This window comes from Tauraco erythrolophus, chromosome 10 (genome assembly GCF_009769465.1).
Source record: "Tauraco erythrolophus isolate bTauEry1 chromosome 10, bTauEry1.pri, whole genome shotgun sequence".
Taxonomy (NCBI): Eukaryota; Metazoa; Chordata; class Aves; order Musophagiformes; family Musophagidae; genus Tauraco; species Tauraco erythrolophus.
In genome coordinates, this window is record NC_141474.1 from 33,355,005 (window position 1) to 33,378,870 (window position 23,866).

Consider the following 23,866-nt stretch of genomic DNA (forward strand, 5'->3'; position numbering starts at 1 on the left):
AAATTCAGATTCCTAATAGCTTGTGTTCCTTGATGTTTGTGTAATAAGATTATCAAAGTACTGTGGCACCACAGAAGGATATTTGAAGACGTTTTTCTGCAACGGCAGCTTCTGCATCAGTCCTTCCGAAGTGTGTTTTGAGACGTAGGCTTGTATTCCAGCTTAGCAGACAAGTCCCTGAGCTATTTTTATGTGAACTGGTCACATGTGAAACAACAGTCCAGTTTGCAAGTGGGGCTAAGGCTAACGGGCGAATGCTTTCTGTCTCCTCGTTCTCCCGCTGGTGCATGCAAACTGCCTTCATACCTTTCCCTTTGATGTTTTGTGCCTAGATGTCTTTTTGAGTTGTAAACCTAAACGTGGTGTCCACAGATGGAACGTTTTCTGAGTGCGAGAGCTGCTTACGCAGATGTAGAAACCTGATTCACAGCTCCCGAAGAGTGTTACCTCCAAGTTGATTATAATGAAGTGGAGCTGGGCAGGTACCCCTGAGGAAATAACAATTTTGTGATGGATCTCGTCTCCATTTTCTCCTAGGTACCATTTTTATTTACTCTTTTATTTCCAATGATATTTGCTGGTTTATGACCCTTTCAAAGCCAGAGAGTCAATGATAAGTAGAGAGAGAACCAAGGTGCAGGGGATGCACACCGTTACAGAAATGACCCTCTCAAGCTACATCTCTGCTGATTCCCTCCAGACAGCGTGCTGGTCCTTTCTCCATAGGCTGCTCTGTTTATTTGGAAGATTATTTTTCAAGGGTTATTTTTCTGTCTTCCCCCCCCCCGACTTTTTTTTAACAAAAAACCACCTATGTCTAGGATTTTTCAGAAACTGCATCACGTGAATTAATGTGTGCTTCATTACAGATCTTCCTCCTCTGTCCCACCAGCTGTCTCTGCTCCAGTAGTACATGTTGAAGAGAGTATAGAACCTTTGGTCCAGTGTCTGATTTTACTTAAGTACCTTATTATTTTAGTGTGATGATGATCATGAGGATATAGTCTTCATAATTGCTCTTGTACAGCAACTCCTTATGTTTGAAATGACCTCCATAAACCCATCCTTCTTTTCTCTTTTCCGGACAGCAAAGAATGTCATATCTTCACTTCTCTTTCTGCAGCAATGCCATATATTCCTGCTGTCAGAGCTGAGTGGAAGCAGTCATTCCGTGGTGAAGTAAATCACCGTTTCCATTCCCTTTGGGATCAAACCCTGTGCCTCCTTAGCCCGAGTATAACTATGGATATCCTACGGTCCAACCGCTGTACACCTTAAAGCCAATCTTAGTCATCAGCCTTTGCGCAGAACAGCACTTCGAATCACAGTTCTCTTAAATTGAGGTAATGAAAGCAGAACCTTTAAGTGGATAAATGTTTTTGGGCTGCTCATCAAGTAGTGTGGAGCTCTAATCGTGCTGTGTGTACACTGGCTGCTGGAAATCTAGTTTAGTTGTCTAAAGGGAGATTTCCTTCATTCCTGTCCTTCCACGTTCACCTTTTGAAGAATACAAATGTTTGTGTATAAAAGGTCATTAGGGGCTGACTTACTGCTTGAATAACAGCACCGTGTGTCATTTTTCACGTAATAGCCAGGATGGAGCACAGCACCCTTTAAAAGGCAACTTGAGCCACGCTGCTAAATGTTAACTGACAGCCTAGGAAAAACAAAAGTCTTCACTTTTCCCATTTGTGCGCTTTCTAACCAGCCAGAAACTGCGCAGAGTGCTCTTATTAGATCTCCAAGCATGCAACGCAGAGAAATCCCTGGATTCTGAAATTGCTGAGTACACACAAATGGTGCCACGGTGTCCTCGCCCTGTGCCAAAGCAAATCTCTGAGTTATGTAATTCTTCTCCTCGGTATTTGAGTTAGGTGAAACGTTCAGCATGTCTGAGTTGCTTGTACGAGCGCGTAAGCTGTAGGGTCCTGCAGTTTATCAAGGTGCCACCGGCAGACACGGTGGCATTGGGTTTCACACAGCCCTCCGGAGCCGGTGTTGGCCGCGCCGTGCGCTCGCCGTCGTGGGAGAGCCCTGGATCGGTGTCTGCTGCTGGTTTCTAGTAACGTGGTTCTACCTGAAACGTAAGTTGTGTCTTTCAGGAAGGTCAGTCAGAACGTACGGGCCAGCGAATGCCATGTTCGTGTGCTAACTAACCCCTTCTAGCCCACATGAGGATTTTCATCTGCCAGAAAACTCCAAACCAACAATCCATGTGAGCCAAAGGGGCCACAAGCCCAAGCGACAAGACCAGAGAACTATTCCAGTTCCATCAGTCCTGGCTTTACTTTACGTCTGCGAAAGCATCAACTATTTGGGTTGAACGCTCTTCCGGACGGTGACTCCGGTGGCTGCAGAGCAGGGGTTTTCCCTTTCCTGAATTATTATTCTCCTGAATTCAGCCACTGGAATAGGCTGCCCAGGGAGGTGGTTGAGTCCCCATCCCTGGATGTGTTTAAGAATAGGGTGGATGAACTACTTAGGGATATGGTTCAATGGGGGATTAGGGACGGTTGGACTGGATGATCTCTAAGGTCTTTTCCAACCTAGAAATCTATGAAATCTATGAAATCTATGATATACCTAGCACGTACAAATAAACATGAACTGCAATTAAAGCCTAGGCCAAGATGAAGTGACCTTCAGTGGATTGTGTGCAGATGAAAGGGACTGCAAGAGAATGTGAGCTGCTTATCTAATGGAGGCAGTCAGCGTGTGGTGGTTTAGAAGGGCTTTCAAACACTTCTACCTCTTTCTTTGCATTTACTTTACTTTCTTTATTTTCGTTGCTTGTAACTTGTAGAGCAGTTGTGGGCTAATAGCTTCGTAAGGCACCTTTCATCCACTTGTGCAGCTTTCAAAAGTGCTCAGCGTTTCCTAATTCAATAGCAGCTTTACTGTTGGCTTCAATGGGGGCACAAGTGAGACCAAGTGCCTCTTGAAAAACCGCCTTGGTTTCCCCTGAGTTTTCTCTTTTTGGCTCCTAGTTCATAGAACAAAGCTAGTAGCATCATCAAGTGGTAATGGTAACCGTTACATTTTCGGGGTGTTCCTTGATTTCTCTGTTTGATCCCAGTGTCACTAGATGGTCCTTTGGATGAGGCTGTCAGAGTGGAGGACATACAGATATTAATTAGCTGTTAGGATTTAATTGTTAAGGAAACATTCCTACTCAAATCAAGTATGTCCCTTTGCATACCTGGGAAAAGTTCTTTTTTCTAATTCTGCATGTTGGTTTTGCTCTGTTTAACTGCTCAGTGTAGGGGAATCTCCTGCTTCCCTTGGTGACCTCTGCCTAGGTTGGCTTCTAGGTTGACTGTTTCATGGAATCAGAGAATGGTTTGGGTTGGAAGGGACCTTAAAGAGGTCATCTAGTTCCAACCCCCCTGCCACTTATTACTGCTGAGACTTTCTTCTCAACCCAGTACATGAGAAGCTAATTCCTCCACACTGTTCTCTGCCGACTTCCAAGTATTATGAAGTATTTTTGTGTTTATTTATTTGAAAAGTAAACCCACCTGCACTGCTTTACATAAATACTTGCTGAGGTCTCCAAGACTCCTGTCTCTGCAGTGCAGTGTTTATCCACTTGGAGCAGAGATCAAGTTCTTCTTGCCTGGCACAATGTCAAGCATAATGGCACTAAGTAGGCCAAATCCTGAAAGCTTTGGGCAGACCTTTATTTATCCTTGTTAGTCAGAACTCCCTCGACCACAGTGGGAACCCTCCCAGACCTGGGAAGCAGGGTATGGATATGGACAGGAGCCTCCAGCGGAAGAGCTCACAGCAATACACGCAGAGCTGGCGAGGTGTGGGGTGTCCCTGACCCCAGAAGGTCATCTGTGCTCATGTCTGGAGGTTTACCAGAAAAATAATTCAGCTTTTTGGTTCTGAGAAACCGGTAATCTCTTTAAGGTGCCGCAGTGTGCGTTGCACAGCGTATATTTGCGATGATCATACAGCTTTTCTTTTCCCCTGGCACTCTTAAAGGTCTCTAGATACAAAGGGAGAGCTCTTGCAAGAGTCAGATGGAAGGCTGGAAAGTTTATGGGTGCCTCATCCCGTTCACCACCTCCATCTCCTCTCTTCCCTGGGGAAGTAAGAGTGTGTCTTTGGGCCAATATAAATTGTGCGAGATAGAAGGATGCCAGGCTCGTCTCGGATTCCATTTGTTAAGTGAGTTTGCAATGTGTTTACACCAAGTAAAATGTTCAGAGAAGTTTGATTTCTTTCTTGAAAGGCAAACCTGGGAAGTGTAATGTTCAGGTATCACAAAAAACTAGTTTTGCTCGTCCTTGCTTTTCGTTAGGCTTGTGCAGAGAGGACCTCTGTCACCTGAGGTCACTTATTTCTAGATTAGTCTCTTGAGTTCACGTGCTCCACTGCAAGACAAATTTCTGTGCCTGTGCTTTGGCTTTACATTAGTATAAAGCTGCGCACAAACGCACAAGTATGTTTAATAATTGTGTCCTGGAAGGGGAATGGCAGAGGTTCTGCTCATCAGTGGAAACAGCAATTGCATTTGTTGCTTTAGATACAACAGAGCAGGTTACTAAAACTCCAGGCTAACGCTGTTGTCGAAGGGCTCAGGTAGAATTGGATAAAGTTTGGTGCAAAACTCGTTTTCAGCCAATTTTAGCTCAAAGGAGAACCAACAGAAATTTGATTAGTAAAAATGTCCACACTGTCTGCGTCAGTCACGTTAATTGAAATGCACTCTATTAGTAGTCAGAGCTTCAGGCCACCAGGCAGGACATCAGGGTTCCTCGCGGTCTAGCAGGACTTCGTGACCGCTTTGTTCACCAGGGAACGACCCGAATAGATATTTACCCCCAATGGTTCACGTCCCATCTGTTTTCCATGTCTGCACCCACCGTAGCTCCTGGATTCCCGGTGTCGGAGGATGCTGAGGATTAACACCTCACCCCAGGTGGTGTCCAGGGCACTCGGGTGCGTACCTTGCCCCGACGGCTGCGTTGAAAGCCCGTGTCTAGAGCCGTGTGCTGCTGCCGGCTACGTCAGCCGGTGGTTCAGTTTAAGCCCGAGGCAGAACAAAGGTATGTGGATCACCACAAGAAATGCTTCTCACTGTGATTTCTGCTGTGAAATTCATCTCAGATGAGATGTTTGGGATGTGCTGTCTGCTGCCTGTGCGGGGTTTTGTATCCGAATCCAAAATCCGTCTCTGCGTAGCTGTGTGCGTACGCGTGTGTGTCCGTGCGCGTGTGTGTGTGTATGTAGTGAGTGGTTCCGAAGCTTTAAGGCAGTAATGCAAGGAAACCCCAATCACAGGGCATGATTTGCTCTGTGGTTTGGAGAGAACCACATCTTCTGAGAGTTCCTGCCTCCAGCATACCGAGCCCAGGCGCTTCAAACAAGACCCGGTTTGCTGAGAAACGTGGTGAAAAAAGACCCTTTCACATGATTGATATTTACGGTTTGTCTAAGTTTGCACTGAGAGATGGGACGTTTCTTCCTGCCATCTCAGTGGACTTCAGTGCAGCAGAGGTCATTTGGTCACTTTACCCAGGATATACCTCTCTGTTGAATCCAGTTCTGGCCTGTTCACATCTTTTTTGTGAATATGTCTCCTATTGCAGGTCGTTTTTTTCCTGCCTTTGTCATAAATTGAGAACATTTTCAATTTGGATTCATGTGAGAATAGTGAGATTTGCCCCATTCACAAGCTTAGGACTCACCTGAAGCTCATGGTCCCGCCAGGCTGAGCTGTGAATATCCCAGAGGAATACTGGCACTGAGACCTCACTTGCTGGGAGGGAGAAATTCAGTCTTTGGCTCTCGGAGTCTGCTACTTCTGCTTTCTGGGACAGGGGTGTTTGGCTGCTGGGAGCTGGACTGGGATCACCAAATAAAATGTCATTATCAAATCAGGTAACCCACAAGAAAATATCTTCTCTTCTGTTACCACCCCTTCTGAGTCTGTAATAGCTAAATTTTTAAAAGATTGTTGTAATGGTGTAATCTGCTTTCTCTGGCCTTATGTAAACAGCATGACTAACAGTGTCAAACTCACAAACCCTCTGTCAAAGTCGATTAATTTGGGAATATGGGTAAGAAAATACACAACTTAGCAGGAGGATTAAAGACATGCAGAAACCTCAGACAGCATCCAAAATCGTTAACTGGTGCTGGATTTTCCAGGTATCTCAGTAAAGTCTGGATTAGGTTCAAATATTCCTCGAGCATCCATGTCTTAAATAATGGAAAGGTTTTAGTCTTGTACAGCCACAGGGTAAGGAGTTTGATTACTTCAACAGCTTAATTTAAGCTAAGCAGGTGGTAGATTGTGATATTTGACCACAATGATGAAAATGAGAAGGTAACCTGCCAGAAGGAAAAATAAGTATTTCCAACATTTTTCTCATATCACTGAGGGAGTGTTTAGACTTTGTGCAATCAGTGTTCTGTATCTGTCAGACAGGAATCTAAAAAACCTCCCAAAACTGCAGCCACCCCTCAAGAACCCATAACGGCAGTTGTGCGTGGTCTCTGTCCGTCGTTCATTCGGAACCTCCTTTGGTGGCATCAAGACTTTGCTCTGTTTTGGTGAAATGGAGCCCTGGACAAGGCTGTCAGAGAAGAGAAGTGGGGCAAAACAGAGGGTGTAGCTCCTGGCGCGGTGCGGAAGGGACTGGTGAATGAATTTTAGGAGCCTTGAAAAATGAAAGAGCAGAAAAATTCGACTTGACCATAAGAAGTGGTTCGGGAACTAGTTACAGATAAGTGGAAAAAAAACCGGGAGGAGCAGTCTGTAGATATTAAGTACAAAACTAATGAGATGGCTACGGGATGTTGTCCTGTTTCATTTTCCCAGTGTCCTCAGAGCTGACTAACGTTAATGAGCCCTCGAGTCAGATGTAGCCCTGTCATAAGCATGTGCTCGTTTGAACTCAGCAGAATCCGAGCGCTCGGGCTTACTTTGGCAGAGACTCGCTCTTATCACCTGCTGAGCTCGATATTGCCGCCATCCTTTGGCCTGGAGAAGGAGAAATTAGGAACAGCAATGAAAAACCTTGGCTCAGCTGTGGGGTTTGCAGCTACTAGGCAAGCGGTTGGCCCACTGGAACTTCATCTGGATGTCCTGTGCTCCGTGTGTTTATTTGGATTGCCCTGCCTTTCAGGGAAAACCTGTTCTTAAAGTGTGGCAGTTGCCATGACTTTGAAACATAATCCCTGTAGATCTGCAGTAGCATTACATCAAATGCCTCGCTGCTTGTTTGTTGAGCTAATAAAAAAATCATCAGTGGTTTATCCTTCCATGAAGCTTCAGCGGCTGCAAAAGCAGTTACGACCGAACAAGCCAACTTTGCCCTGCTCCTGTTGATTTCCCATTGTACAGGCTATTAACTTTTAGAGACTCTGCATTTTTTTTTTTTTTTTGTGGAAGAGCCATTACGGGGTCATGAAGACTACAGACATTTGTACTTCTGGGTGCAATTAAGACGAAGGCTTGCTAAGTCTTAGTTGTGTTGTTTAGAAGTGGCTCTTTTACACCAGCCGTTTCCTTAGTCCTCACTGCTTGGGAAAGTGCGTAAGGATTGCTGCGTGATTTAAGGTTTCAGGAGATTGACTTCATTAAATCTTTGGATTTAGCATCTATTAAAAAGCTGCCAGCATGATGTTCGCAGTGCTGAGGTCTGCATGCCCGTGGTGGGATGTTCAGAGGCCCCTGGAAGTTGGCATAATTCTGCATCTGTTGAAATCGTGGGGAATCTCGTACAAGAGCGTGCTTAAGCCACTGATGAAACAATTTGAAGATCCCCCAGCAAGTAGCAATGAAAATAAATTTGGTCCTATTGTCTAGTTTGGCTTTAATTTTTCTTCATGTTAGAGAGTATCTGAATCCAGGAGAATCCTGATGAACCTTGGATTCAGGAAATTTTCCTGTTGTAAAGAAGTTGTAATTGTAGCTAAATGAGTACATTAACTCGTTCCAGCAATGAAGGGATTAAAAATAAACCTCTGGAGCATTGATGTAAACCTTTCGTGCTGCCTGTCTGATTGCTTTTGTTAGCTAGCATGTGGACAGCCCTGATGTGGAGTCCCACGAGGGCAGGACAAGGACAGCTGCGCCTGTGTCGTGTCACAGTTGTGGCCAAAACCCAACCTGGTGCCATGAAAACGGAGTTCAGGCTTCACCTCCGAGAGACCTTGCCCTCTCTTGGGGCTGCTAATAACACAAATTAGCTGGAGGGTCTTGGTTTGGTTTTGGTCTCCGGAGCGTGCTGTGCCCGCGTGTGCAGGAGAGGGAGGGATGTGGGTCAGGATCCTGCCTCCCGGTGCTTCCCACGATGCTCCCAGGGGAGACCTGAGCCAAGCCCAGTTCTCTGCACACACGCCGATCAGCTCTTACAAGTGTCGTCTGGTCGACTTCAAGGAAAAATTTAAAACCTAGTCTTTTAGCAGAAGAAATTAAATTTTAAATCTGCCTTCTAAAATGTACAGGTTTTAAGCCTGCCTGAGATCAGTGGAGGGTAGTGGAGGGTGTCCCTGCCCATGGCAGGGGGGTTGGAACTAGATGATCTTTGAGGTCCCTTCCAACTCTAACCATTCCATGATTCTGTGATCAGACTGGTGCGGGTTTAGCCCAGGGTGTGAGTTCTTCTTGAACAATCAATGTAGCACAGTCCCGACTTGGCCAAAGCATCCAGCTCTGGCATCAGTTAAATATTTACATTCCCCCCTTTTTATATAAATTGTGCTCTATTAGCATACGTTTCACAGTGTATCCTTGTGTTTCAGCCTGTCTATACATTTGGCACTTTGTCCATTAATCAACATCAACCCGTGTAAAATCCTGGGCATGAGGTTGAAGCCGTCGAACGCGCAACGTTGACTGTTTCGTCGTATGCAGCAATGTGTGCCTTGTACCAAGAGGATCTGGGATAAAATGGAGCGTGTTTACACTCGGGAGACTTCTGTGTATTTAAGAAGTAATTGTTTCAGGACCGTTCATCAATTCGTGAGCTGACGTGGGGACGTTTTTCCTTGCTGCAACAAAAATCATTATCAAGCTCAAAAAATAATAATGAATTTGCACATGGTAGGCTTTTACTGGGGTTTTCTTCGCCAGTTATAAGGGTTTAATTGTAGGTTGCTCATAGACTTGTCCGTTTCAATCATTTCTGGCCCTCAAGTGCTGAGGCGCGAGGAGTTGCGCTGTGCTGCGATTTATGGTGGATGTAAATGATTTCTTGTTTGCCCTCCCTGTGCTTGGCTGGGTTTGCCTTCTTTAAAGCTTTTGCGGGTGGATTTAGTGCAGTGGCACTGATGGAAACCAGGGACAAGCGAGCAGGTGCAATGCAAAGCCCTGTCCAGGCACTTCACCCTTCATCTGCAAAGGCTTCTATCCCAACTGTGCGCTTGCGGGTGCTGCTCAGTCTGCTGTTTTGGGAGATAAACAAATGGGAAGTTGTCTGGATGTTGTGTCAGTAGAGGGATGAGCCCTCAAAAATGCTTGTGCATGGCATTAATGCCTTCAGGAAGGCAAGCTTCCATAGTAGGTGTGGACTATGGATCACTCAGAGTTGGAAAGACATCTCAGCTTTGCAAGAGAGTCCCTTCTCTTTGCTTGGAGGGATCTCAGCACCCTTCAGACTAAGGACATTTTGAGGGGGGTTGTTAGGGAAGCCCCCGTCTCATGCACCATAGTATTGCCCCCAGAAAGTGCCTAACAGAACATTACCTCCTCCCATTCCTCCCTGCACCCTTCCTCATCATTCCCAGCCTTGAAACATCTTCACCTAACAGTGCCTGGGATGTCTTTCTCCATCTCTCTGCCCTCTTGATATTGTGATGGATTTTTGTGATTCCTGTTTCTTGTCACATCCTCTTACCCCAGACTGGCTGCCCAGTAATTTCTTGCTGCCGCTGTTGGTTTTTCCTTTCTTCTGTTGCAGTCTTCCAGTTTTCTTTGTGTGGTTCCCACTTCCACTTTCTCTTCTCTCTTTCCACCAGTCTGAGATGCTCAGAAGAGAACTGCTCAGGGCATGGAAAAAAATCTAGTATTATTTCAGATAGCTTTGGAGAGATGGGAAATTTGCATTTATTATGCAAATTCCCAGCCTTTGTAGGTTTGCATGACAAACAACTGTGCTGTGCCCTCTTCCAGGGTTATTACTGCTGAAAAACAACCAGGTTCTCTGATATCCGTGTCCAAGAAAACTGCCTTTATGGGCAAGAAAACAATGTGTTCCTCCAATATTTTGCTTCCACATCTCTTGTGTTTCAAGCTGAGCAGAGCACAAATAATTCTTCCTTGAGAAGGGCAGAGATCCCGTGACTTTGTGCAGTGCAGGATCATGCCCAGTCCACCTGAGCGGTCCCGTTCCCAGGAACGCCGGTCGGAGTGTTTTCTGTGCTGGGCTCACGTCCGGTGGACCTGCGTTGAAGTGCCATTGTAGGCACATTTCTACAGTTCATAAGCACAAAGCCTCGACTGTGAGCTATGAAACGCTGGCGTCCAGCCAACTGGCCATTTCTTTTCTTCATTCCCTGTCATTAAAGCCGTGGGTTGCTCCAGGGTGCAGTGTTTTGCTCTTCTTAAGTGGAACTGTTAACGACCCAATTTAGAGCCATGTAAAGTGCACCCAGATTCCACAGTGACTTCTAAATCCATATAACATTAATGATAATCTGTAATTAATAGCTGCAATCAAAAGGAATTGTAGTTCAGTAATTAGAAATTTAGGATTAAAGTATTAGCATATAAAAAAGCCCTCTCATAAACGTCTTCTTCCAAGAGATGGCTCTGATCCCATGGCAGAAAACAGTTTTTAACTGATATGACCTTAGCCAAAGACCAAGTTACTAAAAATATTGCAGTCAGCCCTGACTTGTGTAGGTCATTAAACTGCTGCCAAAACATTTCAAGGTGCTTTAAGAGTTTGCAGGTATTGAGTACGTAGCAATTGCATAATTTTCTGATGATGTTGCCTATTGATATTCAAGATGAAATCTTAGGAAGAGCGTGTTTGAGAATAAGCTTTAATCTGCCCTGCAGGCTTTTTGGGGTGAGTATTACTGGTATCTTGGAAGTATGACAAACCCCAGTGACTGCCCACCTTTAAGCCAAAAGCTTTCCTGGTGTATCTTCATCCAAGAGAGCAGGTCTGCAAGGACACGTAAGCAGAGGTGTCAGGTGCATGCAGCGCTCTTGGCTTCCTGCCCTGTAATCAGAAACAGGGCACCAGGATTCTTTCTGATGATGCATCATAAATGGGCTAAACCTCCAATTCATCCCCAGCCCTCGGGAGCGGGAGGCATTTAGAAAGGTTCCCAGTTAGAGAGGTTGTTCATTGCGTACGTGCTGGTGAAAGTGCCAGTATCAGTGATGAGGTGCTCTGATAGATGGAATAGACTGTGGTACAAATGAAGTTCCTAACAGTTTCCAGTCCTGCACTAAATTAAATCATCCCGCTGCATGTCTCACTTTTAAAGCCGAAAATTAATGTATCGTATATTTGAAATCCACAGAACTTCAATTGTTCATCGGTGTTGAAAATTTACATATCTAATGCTAATTATTAACCTACCCTAGGCTATCAATAATGAGGTACTACAAATATGTGCTGGAGAGTTTTACATTCTAAGAGCTTGTACAAAATGAACCATTTGAAACTTATTAGCGGTATCATCTCTGCCCCTATCTGCATGGAACAGCCTGAGGAGCTCCAGCAGGTCCTTTGCCAGCAGAAAGTGCCTTTTCTGCCACAGCAATGGCAAAAGTTGTGAACTCTGCAGGAATCATCTAGTGAACTCTATCTCTCAGATCTGCCTATGCAAGGTTTTGGCAGGTTTTGCCTTTGCTTTTTCAGCCACAGAGCAACCAGGTGGAGGAAAACTAACTGGTTAATGGGAAGCGTTTGAAGGAGAAATGCCATCATGCAGCGTTTCATCTCGCTTACTGGGTAGATCTTTAGTTAAGGTCTGTTCTCTGGCAGTTTTTATTGCGTATGATTCGTAGTCTCTTCTCTTTCGAAGTATTTCAAACGGCAACACGAAGGCCAGCAGCTCCCCTGGACGTGGCAGGTTGAGTCTCTTTGCAGGAGTATGCTTTTGACATGACCTCTTTGCTGCAGACTATATGCACCCTGTCTTCTACGCATCATTGTCTACTGAAATTACTGTATTCATAACTAATCAATGGAAGGTTTGTCATTGACCTGTGGTATTGCATTCTATTAAAGGCAAGATATTCTCCTTTGGAGGCACCTTCCTTACTTGGAGAGCAGAAGTGCTCTCAACAATTTCCTGTCTTCATGCAGTTTTGCTTCGTTCAACTGATTGATCAAGTATTTCTGATTCCTACCTCCTTTGGAAGCACAAGAATTGTATAAGGCAGACATGTCTACTGACACGCAGAGATACTGATGTCATGAAAATAAAATCCTTTCACACATTACAGGTATAAGAAAAATCTGAGGTGTATATATTATGGAAATTTCAGGATGGTGCCATTTTTTAAACAGACGAGAAAATTAGGAAATAATAGGCCATATCCATTACAGTCTGCAGAAATTATGTCTAGATTTCCTTCAGCACCTCCAGGGTGGGCTGTGGATAGGATGGTAACTGGCTGATTGCAAAATGTAGTATCTTGGGAGATCGGATGAAAACGTGTCGGGAACTTCCAAAGGATGAGTGAAACAGAAAACGCAAAAGGCAAAAAAGGAAGATGAGGGAGATAACGGCTGAGAAGAAAAACAGCCGTGAGGCATGTCTGTGGGAAGATCCTGGAAGAGATCAGTCAGGTAGGAACTAGACAGAGAGAAAGATGAAGCGTCGGTCTGGAATGTGCAGAAAAGCAAAAAATACTGAGCGCTTAGTATAATTAAGTTTTGCTCTAAGTCTGTATAACTTTATCTATGATTCCTGTTTTCCTAAGACTATATCCAAGCAGGATAGCTGAAAAGTCTATTTTCTGAAGATTTCTATTCACCTCTTTAAGGGACGTTGATGCTTCTAGTAGACCTGCTGCTATAAAAGGTTTATCAGTGGCTTGACCAAAACAGTTGTGTCCAAATGTCCTATTAAGTTATCCCGTCTTCAGCCTCCTGACAGCGTGGGATAACTCCCCGTTCGTACGTGTAGTCATGTCTTGCCCAATCTTGGGTTTAGTGTCTCGTGAAGTTGGGGTTTTATCACTTCCTTAGGCAAATTCCGTCATAGGATAACAAATCTCACTTGGGTAGGCTTTCTACACAGCTTCAAAAGAAATTCACAAATGGAAAACGTGTTTTATTTCGTTTAAACATTAATTTTGTAGAGTTTATCTTATTACTCAGACTTCCAACTCCTTGCTTACTCCAAACACCTCCTTGCTCTTTTTGCTGTTTTTGGGTATTGTGCAGTGAAATCTGAATCGCATCTGTTGCGGTTGCATTTGTATAATATCAGAAAAAATTACTTACTCCAGGTTGTCTGGAGAGTGTATAATTAGGGTATAGAATGACCCATTAGTTGGAACTAGAAGATCTTTAAGGTCCCCTTCCAACCCAAACTGTTCTGTAATTCTAAGATTCTATGATGAGTGTGATACAGAGTAAGGCTGATGATGCCTAGTAAGAAGATGCAAGTTTTTGTTTGCGTGTGTTAACTAGATGCATCTTCCACCTTAAAAAGATGCGTTCCTGCCAGACCTGGGATTGTCATCTCTGCACCCAAGAAAGCCTGTCCCAGGCAGCACTTCTGCTGGATATGTATTTTCCTACGCTTAGCAGTCTTACAGACATCGTGCATTGCTCGTAGGGCCTCGCAAGCAGAACGTCCAAATTCTTGGACTTATTTTGCTTTGTGCTTTGTTTCTGTAGAGCGGATTTCTTTCCCATTAAATTCTTCAATCATTTCTGGGTTTGGTGTCGTCTTAGTTATCTGCCTTCTTCCTCTTTTGACTTATATTCTCTTTACTTCTTGTTACAAATGTGTCACATAGGGAGATTAATGAGCCTGGGCAAGGGGCCTGGATCTTCTCCGTTCGGGTTCTGTGGCAAGGGGAGGAGGCTGCGCCGTCCTTTTGATGGGTCCGTAACAGTGACACTACAAACATTGGAGCACTGAGTAATGGTCGCTTCTGGTGAGAAAATGAGACAGTAGTGTGTGCCTGTGATAAGGAGCAGCTCTGTAGTTTTTCTTCAGAGGCAGATTTTTGTAAACCTTGCTGAAGTTTATTTAATCACAAAGGCTTTAAAAGGACTGACTTGTGTGAAATTCACTCTATGCTTATGCAATATGGTAATAAAATCAGATATTAGCCAACTTCTCTGTGGGGAGTGCATTTGAATACACTTTACTTGGCTTTTCACAGGGGTTATAATTGACTGTTGTGATTTCTCATTAACTGAAAACCAACGTTTCTTAATAGCGATAGAGATTTGAACAGATACTTATCTGTCCAGGATTCAGGATAAGATTCGTCATTCATCTGGAATGATTTGATCTATAATAACAGGATAATGGTTCTCTGCTGATGACGTTTCTCAGGTTGACTTTTTTTCAAAACATATTGTTCAGATGGTTAAAGCGGGGCATAAGAGGGAATTTTTAACAATTAAGAGTTGATTTTTAAACTCCTCGTTTGAAATCCAGTTGCAATATTAAGCAGATTTTGTTTTCTTTTTTTTTTTTAAATGGTGGTAACTAATGGACAAGCCTGTTTCAGAGCCCCAAATGTAAGTTACTGTGTGCAAATCCCATATATAGGATTTCCAGAATAAAGGGAGAAATTGTTTCGTGGGAGTTGGAAGGTCGATGTGTGCGTGAAGTGAGCGGATGGGCCGTTGACGAGTGGTGTGATGGACGCTGAGCACTGCTGCCTGGTCTCCTCCAGGTCATGGGTGGAAGAGCTGTAGGTATCTTGCATTCGGTCTGACCTTCTCGGTGCTCCAGCTCTTTGACCCACTGCCACCTGGTGGGACCCAAAAGGGGAAAAAAGTCCTACTCGTTCCCACTCTGTTTCTTTAAACACATTTTCCTCCTGGAGGCAGAGTCACTAAGCGAGGCGGATCAGGCAGGAGCAGGAGGTGGGTTTGGTTCCAGGGGACGAATGAGTTTGCTCAGTCGAGGCTTTGATCCTTCTCCCATCCCTGACTCATCTCTCTCCCTGGGCTGGCTGGGAGCTCGCCTGCTGACAGAGCCTGCTTCGGATTTGGCCTGAAGGTTAGAACATAGTTTTTCCAAGGAGGGGTGTCACTGCTCTCACTTTCGTGCACAGCAATCCTAAGTCATCGCAGTTAGAAATTAAATTCATGCATGTCTCGTGGACTTCTTTTCTGGGATGACTTTGTTTTCTGCATTAACTTTGAATCGGTGGCATGGTCCCACGCTATGTAGCTGCTCTGCACGTTCCTTTCAATCAAATAAAATGTTTACAAAGGGCACAGTAATACTTTGCTCTTAAATTGGAGCTTTAATTCAGGAGTATCAGAAAATCACCAGTTACCAGCCAGCAGAACTATCCCACAAATAGTAAAGTTTGGTCCTCTAATGTGGTTTCTTCTGTAGATCAGATGATAGTTATCTGCTCTGTGAGATTTACGGTCGTGTTTTCAGAGCTTGTTTAAGACACCATTAATATGAACACTCTGGAGTTTTAAATAGCAAAATATTGTATTTGCTGATGGCATTGTTAGTACTTTTTCTTTCATTTTGGTTAATGTGTGCTAGTTGTTTGCGGAATATGGTTTATTTGTGGGCTCTTAATAGTGGAGTGTTTCCAGGTAAGCAAAAGTAGTGTTACCTACAGAAAATATATTGTCCAGTTCAAAACTTGAATATGTGAACAGTGGGAATGATGTAACCCATTGCTCCTGGGTTTGAGCGGTGCCCTGTGGACATAAGAGATGAACCTCTTTGGTCTCAACAGGAGATGTGAAAGGCAACGAACGGCATCTCAGATCCCTCTTGGAAGAGTTTCACCAGAAGCCTACAGGAGCTGCCTCATTTTTTGGGTAGGAGGGATGGAAAGGCAAGGGCCCAGGGGATCTGTAGGAGATTGAGCATCCCAGCTGCCGGTACCAGCTTGACACTGACCAGGTTCTGGTCAGCATTTGGCCCACCAGTTATCTGTTACCTACCCTACATCTCAGCTTTAGCCTCAAAGCAAATCCATCAACAAGAGTGTCCTGCTGCTTGGATGATCGTGGTCCCCATGAAGGTGGTATTAGCACCGGATCCGTTTTGTTGTCCTTAAACCTTGCAGGTCTTTCAGGCACGTGGTCCCTGACATTTGGGTTAGGTAAGAAACTCAACTGTTAAAAAATAAAGAACAAGGAAGGATGGACACAGTGGGCCAAAATCTTGGCTTGTGTAAACAGGTGTCACTGCTGACTTCAGAGCGATGCTGTTTCACACGGGCTCAGGATCAGACCCCATTGGTGGGTTTCTGCCCTGCGTATCTGTGCAGGCCAGGAGCCGTGTTCGTAGGTGAGTTATAATGCCTTCAAATTCCGTGTTTACATTGGAAATACTTGACAGAGTCTTAAATAAGCACTGCTACCAGGTGGGCTTTTAAGAACGATGATATTTATGAAAAGTGTAGTGGCTGTGTCTGAACTTAACTGCTTCATGCGTTTGTATGACTTTAGGTTTACAGCTTTTTGTGATTTTTTAATGAAATAGATTAGTTGCTAACTGGCCAAATAAACGCAGAACATCTTTGCATGTCATTGCACTGTCACAGTTTTACGAGTGAAGTTGCTTTGTAGTTACGAGATGCCTGGGAACAAGCTGCAGGGGTGGTGTCAAAATAAAAACAATACTCTTCAAAATATTCCCGTTCTCATTTGGGATCCTGCCGACGCTCAGCATCCTGACCCTGTCCTCGCCGTGCACCTGCAGGACTGGGCGAAATCATCTGGCGCGGGGGGTCCAGCCAGGGTGCAGGATCAGGCCACAGGGATTTAATTTGTAGTGAGTCTTTTTAGCATCTCACTCAGATCGGGAGCTGACACGTTGAGAACTGCTTATTTTTGTTTCAAATTCACTCTTCTCTGACATGTTTGGTGCCATAGCACTCCTGTCCAGCATTGCTGCTGCTTTTCAGGGTCAGGTTTCCTGGGGGTGGATGGACACAGGGAATTAGGAGGTGGACTGGACTGTGTTTCCATGCCATGTATTGTGAGCATATACCTCTTCTTCCCATCCTTCCCACTCTTATTGCAGCCTTCCAGTACTTAAAGGGGGCCTATAGGAAAGCTGGAGAGGGACTTTTTACAAGGGTGTGTAGTGACAGGACAAGGGGCAATGGCTTTAAAGTGAAAGAGGGGAGATTGAAATTAGATACAAGGAAGAAATTTTTCCACTCTGAGCGTGGTGAGGCACTGGCACACGTTGCCCAGAGAAGCTGTGGCTGCCCCATCCCTGGAAGCGTTCAAGGCCAGGTTGGATGGGGCTTTGGGCAACCTGGTGTAGTGGAGGATGTCCCTGCCCATGGTAGACAGGTTGGAACTAGATGATCTTTGAGGTCCCTTCCAACCCAAACCATCCTGTGATTCTATGATGATTCTATGATATATGTGTATTAGTCCCCGTGGGTTGAGTCTGAGAGATCGCGCTCCAAAAACTGTCTTTCCCAGATGCCCGAAGAGCCTCATGAGGCGAACGTGGGTCAGCTGTTACATGGGGACAGTGACTCCCTCTCATCGTGTGACGATGGATTTATGCTGCTGAATGTGGTTTTGCCAAGACCCTTGGGGAGCCCAACAAACATCTCACCACAGATACCACGCCTGGTGACTGCAGCCCGTTGGGATGTGGCAAACGCTAGGGCAGCAGTTACACACTAGAGTCTTCCAATGGGTTTTTGATGAAATCATTGGTGTTCAGATGTGGGGAGGTGTTTTACCATGACCTGTCGCTGGGACTGGAACTATGCTGGTGGTTCCCTCAAAACCATCTCCATACGACTTACTGTTTGCATGTGAAAAAAAATGGTAGAAATATAAATGAAGACTAAGGCCACCATTCAACTTTTTCTTGAAAAGGAAAAAAGTATCATAGCAATGAGAAAATGACGATCAGATCAGTCTTTCCAGCCCGTGTTTACGTGAGTCGTAGGAGGACTTTTCATACAAGAAGCCCTGTTAACTTCAGCTTGGAAACTGTGTCTCTTTGTGCGCGCGGGTTGGCAGGATTAAAATTCGCTTGTGAATTTTAATAGATAACATGTTCAGCAGCCTCGTAGCATTTGTGTTGTTCTTAGCTGTAGCTCTGCAGAGTCGTTCTAGCTCTGTAAAACTCATGGAGAGGTTGTAAGGTGGGCCAAATGCATCTCAGAGGTTGCTTAATTAACACAAGGCCTCGTGCCTTTTTCCGCTCGCTGGTTCTGCTGCCCATATGTCTCAGCCTGCCAACACCGAGCGGCGAGTGCTTTTTAATAGCTGCTGTTTTTCAAATAATGTTATTACTGTGACAGTGACTTTATAAATGCCTCTTACTCTCCTGATGAGGCAGAATCCATACATTAACAGCATGTTATGTTTTTTTGTTGTTTTTTCCCTTCCAGGAGCAAATTCGTCCCTTGTTGCTGATTTCATGCCTACATCATCATGGAACATCTCAAGCGAATTAGATAAAGGTAAATGGACAGAAAAAAAAATAGAAAGATGTGAAATCGGATTTAAAAACCTCAATTCTTCTTCTTGACTTGGTCAAATCAGCTGGCAAAGGGGTGAGGGGGCATTTGAGATAAACCTTGTTTTGTCTTGTGATCGTTTGACATATAATTATGTGCAGCTCTGTGATTTCTGGAGAATGCTGTGTTCGTTTCTTGTTCCAGTAAAATGTTCCACATGGTAAAAATATTTCAAGACGTGAGTTCTGTTGGTTTATGAACTGTTTGACGTTTTGTCTGGTGGATCTCAGGATTTGAACTCAACATTAACAAGCATCAGGCAATCGGTTTGCCTCGATGTGTTTTATTATGAAATTTTGAGGCTTTTAATTAATAGATGGGGAAAATACATTTGCAGGTGGTAATTACGTGTGATTTGGAGTTGTCCAAAGGGTATATATTGTGAAAAAAAGGGATGTATTTCTCATTCCTCTTCATTTTGTAAATTATGCTCCACTAATTATTGATGCCAAATTGCTTAGCTTCCTCTAGCTCTTATTGCAAGGCAGTGGCCTGCAGCTCCTGAGTCAATCCGGTCTTTGAGATGCTTCTAATGTAACGTTTGCAGCAGAGGATGCTGTTACCCACGCTAACTGTGCGATTTGTCAACCACTATTTTCGTTTGCTTATAGCTTTGCCAGCCATTAACTATTGAGACTGAAATTTCCCATGGTGGAGCTCCGCCACAGATGGTTTTTCCAAATGTTTTTGTCTGTATTTTGTTAATGCTTTTTATGAACATGTGTTCATAATGTTTTATGTTTAAGCATAAGTATGCTTTCTGTGCTTAAATATGAAGAGAATATGTAGTTCTGGGTATTTTAAGGCAAGGTTGGCTCTTTCACATCTGCCTTCCCACGAGGGAAGGCGCAGGACTTTCTGGTGATCCAGGACGTGTTGGAGAAGATGAAAGTCAAAGGACTTGTGCTTGTTGGTGGGAAAAGGAGAAAACCCTGTAGTCATTAAGCAGAGGATTCCCAATTCACAACAAATTGCTGAAAGAAGGCATTGTGGATTTCTTATCCCACTGCAGTGGTTCATCCGGGTGCCCATGGCATTAGGAATGTCCCAAATCTGCAGGGGACCAAGGACAGTGGTTCTGCTGATCAGGATCCCTCTGTGTTTCTTTACTTGTTTGGCAGCTTTGCTTGATTTTTCAAAAAGTAAGAAATAAATAAGTGGCCTTAGCAGGCAACTTTTACTAACCTACAGGGTAGATTTTTCTTTAGGAGCTCAGTCCATGATCACAGGAGACGATATGCTTGTACTTCGTGGAAGTGGTTGAAATATTTTTTGCAAATGATCATCAGTGATATGTTCTTCGTTCTTCGCCGCGAGTCCAAGGCTTCAACTGGTAAAGCACCATAGATTGCTGGGTGTCGCAGGGAAAGCTGGGTGCCTCCAACCAGAACCTAGATAGAGGGGAAGGTAAAGAAGAGATACTGAAGATAATGTAATTTTACAGTGCATTCTATCTGATCTGGGCTGAAAAATAGCCCTCAGTGGCTTCTTTGTTTTCATTCCTAATGGGAGGTTTTGTGTAGGCTGGTTTCTTATCATCGGGGTGATTTTTAACCCGTATTTTGGCTAGGCTTTCTCTCAGCTGATAGTTGAAACGCTCCTTTTTTTCAGCAGCACGTGCCCCAGGTGGGCACTCTCCAAAGCCTTGGTTTGGTTGACCTGGCTTGGAAGCAGGAGAAGGTGCCTGGTGGCAGCACGGACTGCCTGCCTCCTTCAGCATCTGCTTTCTTCATAACACTCTCCACGCCAGGTTCTCTCAGCCAGGGTTCCGATGTCCCACCCTGGCCGCCGGAGTGCCGGCTCTGTCGGAAAGCCGCAGCTCCAGAGCTGGCAGAGGTAAAAATTCGTGTGACTGCCACCATCCTGGACGTTGGGTCATCTTATTGCTCAAAGTGAAGCTTAACACGTTCTGTGCCAGCGCTGAGCCTGGCCTCTACCGTAGTAATTAAACCATCTTCCGCGTTGCTTCTGCGGCACCTGTTCCTGACCTATATTGTCAGAAACTGGTAAAATGAAGTTTCACTCTTCTAATCCACCCGGAATGCGGGCAATTACCACTGGTTGGGCTGAATCCTGCATTCCTGGGGGATTACCGGCCCCTTTGCTCGTGCTGATTAGCATTTAGACTGCTGTAAGCTTACACACCTAAACACGGATTTACATATGGGATTAAAATGCGCTTGCTGCCCAAAAAGCTGAGTCAGAGGGGCGGATTCTCCCAGTGTGCCCACAAGCAAAGTGAGGCACACACGTTTCGTCTTGTCTAAGAGAGAACCAAGGACTACTTTAATGTGGGAGCTGCTGGTTCTACTCAAGGTCTTTGAAACTCTGGCTGTATAAAGCCAATATACTGCAGCACATGCTGACTTGGTGAGTTGAAACCTCAGAGGAGAAAACGAGGCACGCGCTTATTTTCTATTTATTTTACAAACAAACATCTCAAGAAACCGACAGCCACTTGCCTTTGCTGCAGTGAGCCGTGAAGTCACGCGGGCGTCCCCGTAAAACTCGTTTTAAAGCCTATTAAGTTCCCCACATGAAAGTGGTTTCCAGCCAAATTTCCCAATGAAACGGCTGTCCGCTTTCCGGGGCTCTACCCCTACCTGCTGCCTTTTGGAAATGGGCATCTCTTCCTCAAATACGTCTCCGGTGTTTGGGAAGGAGGAACAGCTCATAGTCTTGCTAAACATTATTCTGCATTTTGAAATAATTACTTAATCTGGTGCTTTCTGTAGCTGGGTGAGTGCTGCAGTGATTATCTTACAACTGAGCCCTATTCAGGTTTCAATTTCTATTAAATAAGCTAAATCGACGGCATTAAACAGTCGCCTGTTTATTCTTTTTAACAGGAAATGAATTTAAAAGAGACGCAGCCACCCGTGAAGAGCTGTTGAAAGCAATGATTGATGGGAGGGAGGAGGTGGTTTCTCACCAAAACCTTAAAAAAAACAAACAAACTGTGCCTAAAAAATACAAAATAATCACTTTTAGAATAGGGGAAATTTAGCTATGAGCATTTCTCTCTCTTTTCCGACTGGTAAATCGTGGTGTGCAGAGGGAATACCGCAAGGGGAAAAGAGAAATGAAAACGTGATCCAAAAAATACTTAATTATATAAGGAGAAATAAGTGAACTTTGGGGATAAACAGGGGCTCTGGCGGTAGGAAAAGGCCGATCTCAGGGGCTCGGTGGCGGGACATGAAGCCTTTCACCCCGAAGTTGTGAGTTGGGATTTCCCTCGGGCTGGGGGACCCCGCGGCTGCCCAGTGGGCAGGAGATGTGCAGGGGGACCGTAGCTCCCCGCTTCCTGAGGCTTGGATGAGTCCCCATCCACATGTGCTCCATTCTTTAATGCAACTCTTTTTTGGGGTGTGCCAGCAGGCGAAGGAGCAAGGCAGGCGGCCCCGGGCACGTTTTAATCTTTCTTTCTTCCATTGTTGAAGGCGTTTTGGTTTCTCGTTTCGCCTTGCCTGTGCATTGCCTCCCTTCTCTGCCTTTACACCACAGACAAGCTCCAGGTCTTTTTTTGTGAAAGCTTCCGATTTACCATGAGTTCTTTTCGCTGATCCTTATTAGAAAAGGTGAAGAGCCCTTCTTTCAGCTACTTCTCTTCCACAAAAGTGGTTGTGGATGAGTAGGCTTTTTCTTCCCTTAGATGTCGGTTTATTTACAAAGAAATAGATAGGCCTGAATTCGAATGAGAGCCTATTTACATCTGGTACAGTAGAGGAATTGTTTGGGAGCTCTTCATCCTTAGGCAAAGACAATATTGGAGTCTTTGCCAAGAAAGCGTCAGCTTTGAAATATCATTTTCTTTTAACTGTGAGTAGGATTCAACTTCAGTGGACCTTCACTCCACAGGACTGATAAAAGAATTGTGCCATTGCTGCAGCTTCCCCTGATGAGGTGCTCCCGATCCTCCCATGCCCACCTTCAGCCTCCTCGGGAGCTCCTTTCATCGTGGCAGTGCCCTGACTGTGCATAAGGATGTGTCCTGGCCATGGGTGAGCCAGAGCTGAGGGCACCAGTGCTGGGGTGCAGCATGTTATCTCATTGCTAGGAGATGAGGAGGAGCTTATCCTTCAGTATCCTCCTCCCAGGAGCTCTTCACTTGGTCCTTCAGTTTCCAAAGAAGAGCTACTAGTGTGAGTTTTTGCAGATAGTGCCTGTTTTCCTTTTGCTTTCATGGCCTATCAGCTTTGGCAAATAAGTATGAAACGTTGAAATGATGCAAGGCTTGGGAACCATTTTCATTTCCAGACATCTGTGATCCCATCAGGGATTTTACCAAATGCACTCAAAATCAGACAATTATTTGAGGTTAAGCTGCGATTTATCCTTAAGTCTCCAAAGGCATATCAATCTGAAGATCACCTATAGCAAGCATCCCCTCCCCTGGGATGATCTGAAGATCCAGAGCAGAAAACAACTGTGGAAGGCCAAAACAGGGAATGGGAGAGCTGCAGGATTTGCTCCACTACGCTGTGCATGGGACTGCGTGTCGTTAACTTCTTGGAGATGGTTGTGTGGGCAGAGCATCCCTGGGCAGCGGGGTTTGCAAGGCAGCTCCAGCATGAGAGGAGACCGAGGAGTGCAGAGGGGATGCAGGACATCCTGCTGGCTACCACCATGCTGCTGATAGACCCTGTGGGTCTGGGGGCTTCCCAAGGGGAGAAGCAAACCTTAGCATCCTTCCTGACGAATCCAGGCTAAAGCTGCCACCTTGGCGAGTCTTTCCAGGCAGGGATATGACCTGGCTAGGAGTTCTTGTAGGGAAAATCTTTCTGATGTCCCAGGGAGAATTTAACTCTTAGGCAAACTACATCTTAAAAAACATAAACAAAACCAAACGTGGAGAAGACCAGGTGGATCGAGGCCTCCTAACTTTAGCCCCAGTTCTTTAGAGATTTCCAGATTTTCTTTTGAAATCACTGGATGTGAATTTGATACGCGTGGTGAAAGGGGAAGAATTACAGCCTTCACATTCATGCACAATTTACCTTTTTATTTTCCTTTATTATCTGGGGGATATTTGGTAAATCAAGCTCCCCTGATGGGGCTCAGGATTCTGATTCTATTTGTGGGGTCCCGTTAGTAGCGAGGCAGTAAATTACTGCTACTTTGTTTGAAAATTTTTTTAGCCACAGTACATTAGCTCCTTTTGTTTGCTTTTCCACTGACAGAGTGTACGTTTTTATTTGAGAATTTGCGTTT

General features: G+C 44.8%; 1 protein-coding gene across 1 annotated transcript in view; it reads left to right on the forward strand.

Annotated features, from left to right (window-relative positions):
• Positions 1–23,866, forward strand: part of ROR1 (ROR family WNT receptor 1) — a 173,215-nt gene that overhangs the window by 101,425 nt on the left and 47,924 nt on the right. The window contains exon 2 of the mRNA XM_086617361.1: positions 18,524–18,595. Within this exon, the coding sequence (XP_086473487.1) occupies positions 18,524–18,595 (72 nt within the window). The remainder of the gene's footprint in view (positions 1–18,523; positions 18,596–23,866) is intronic.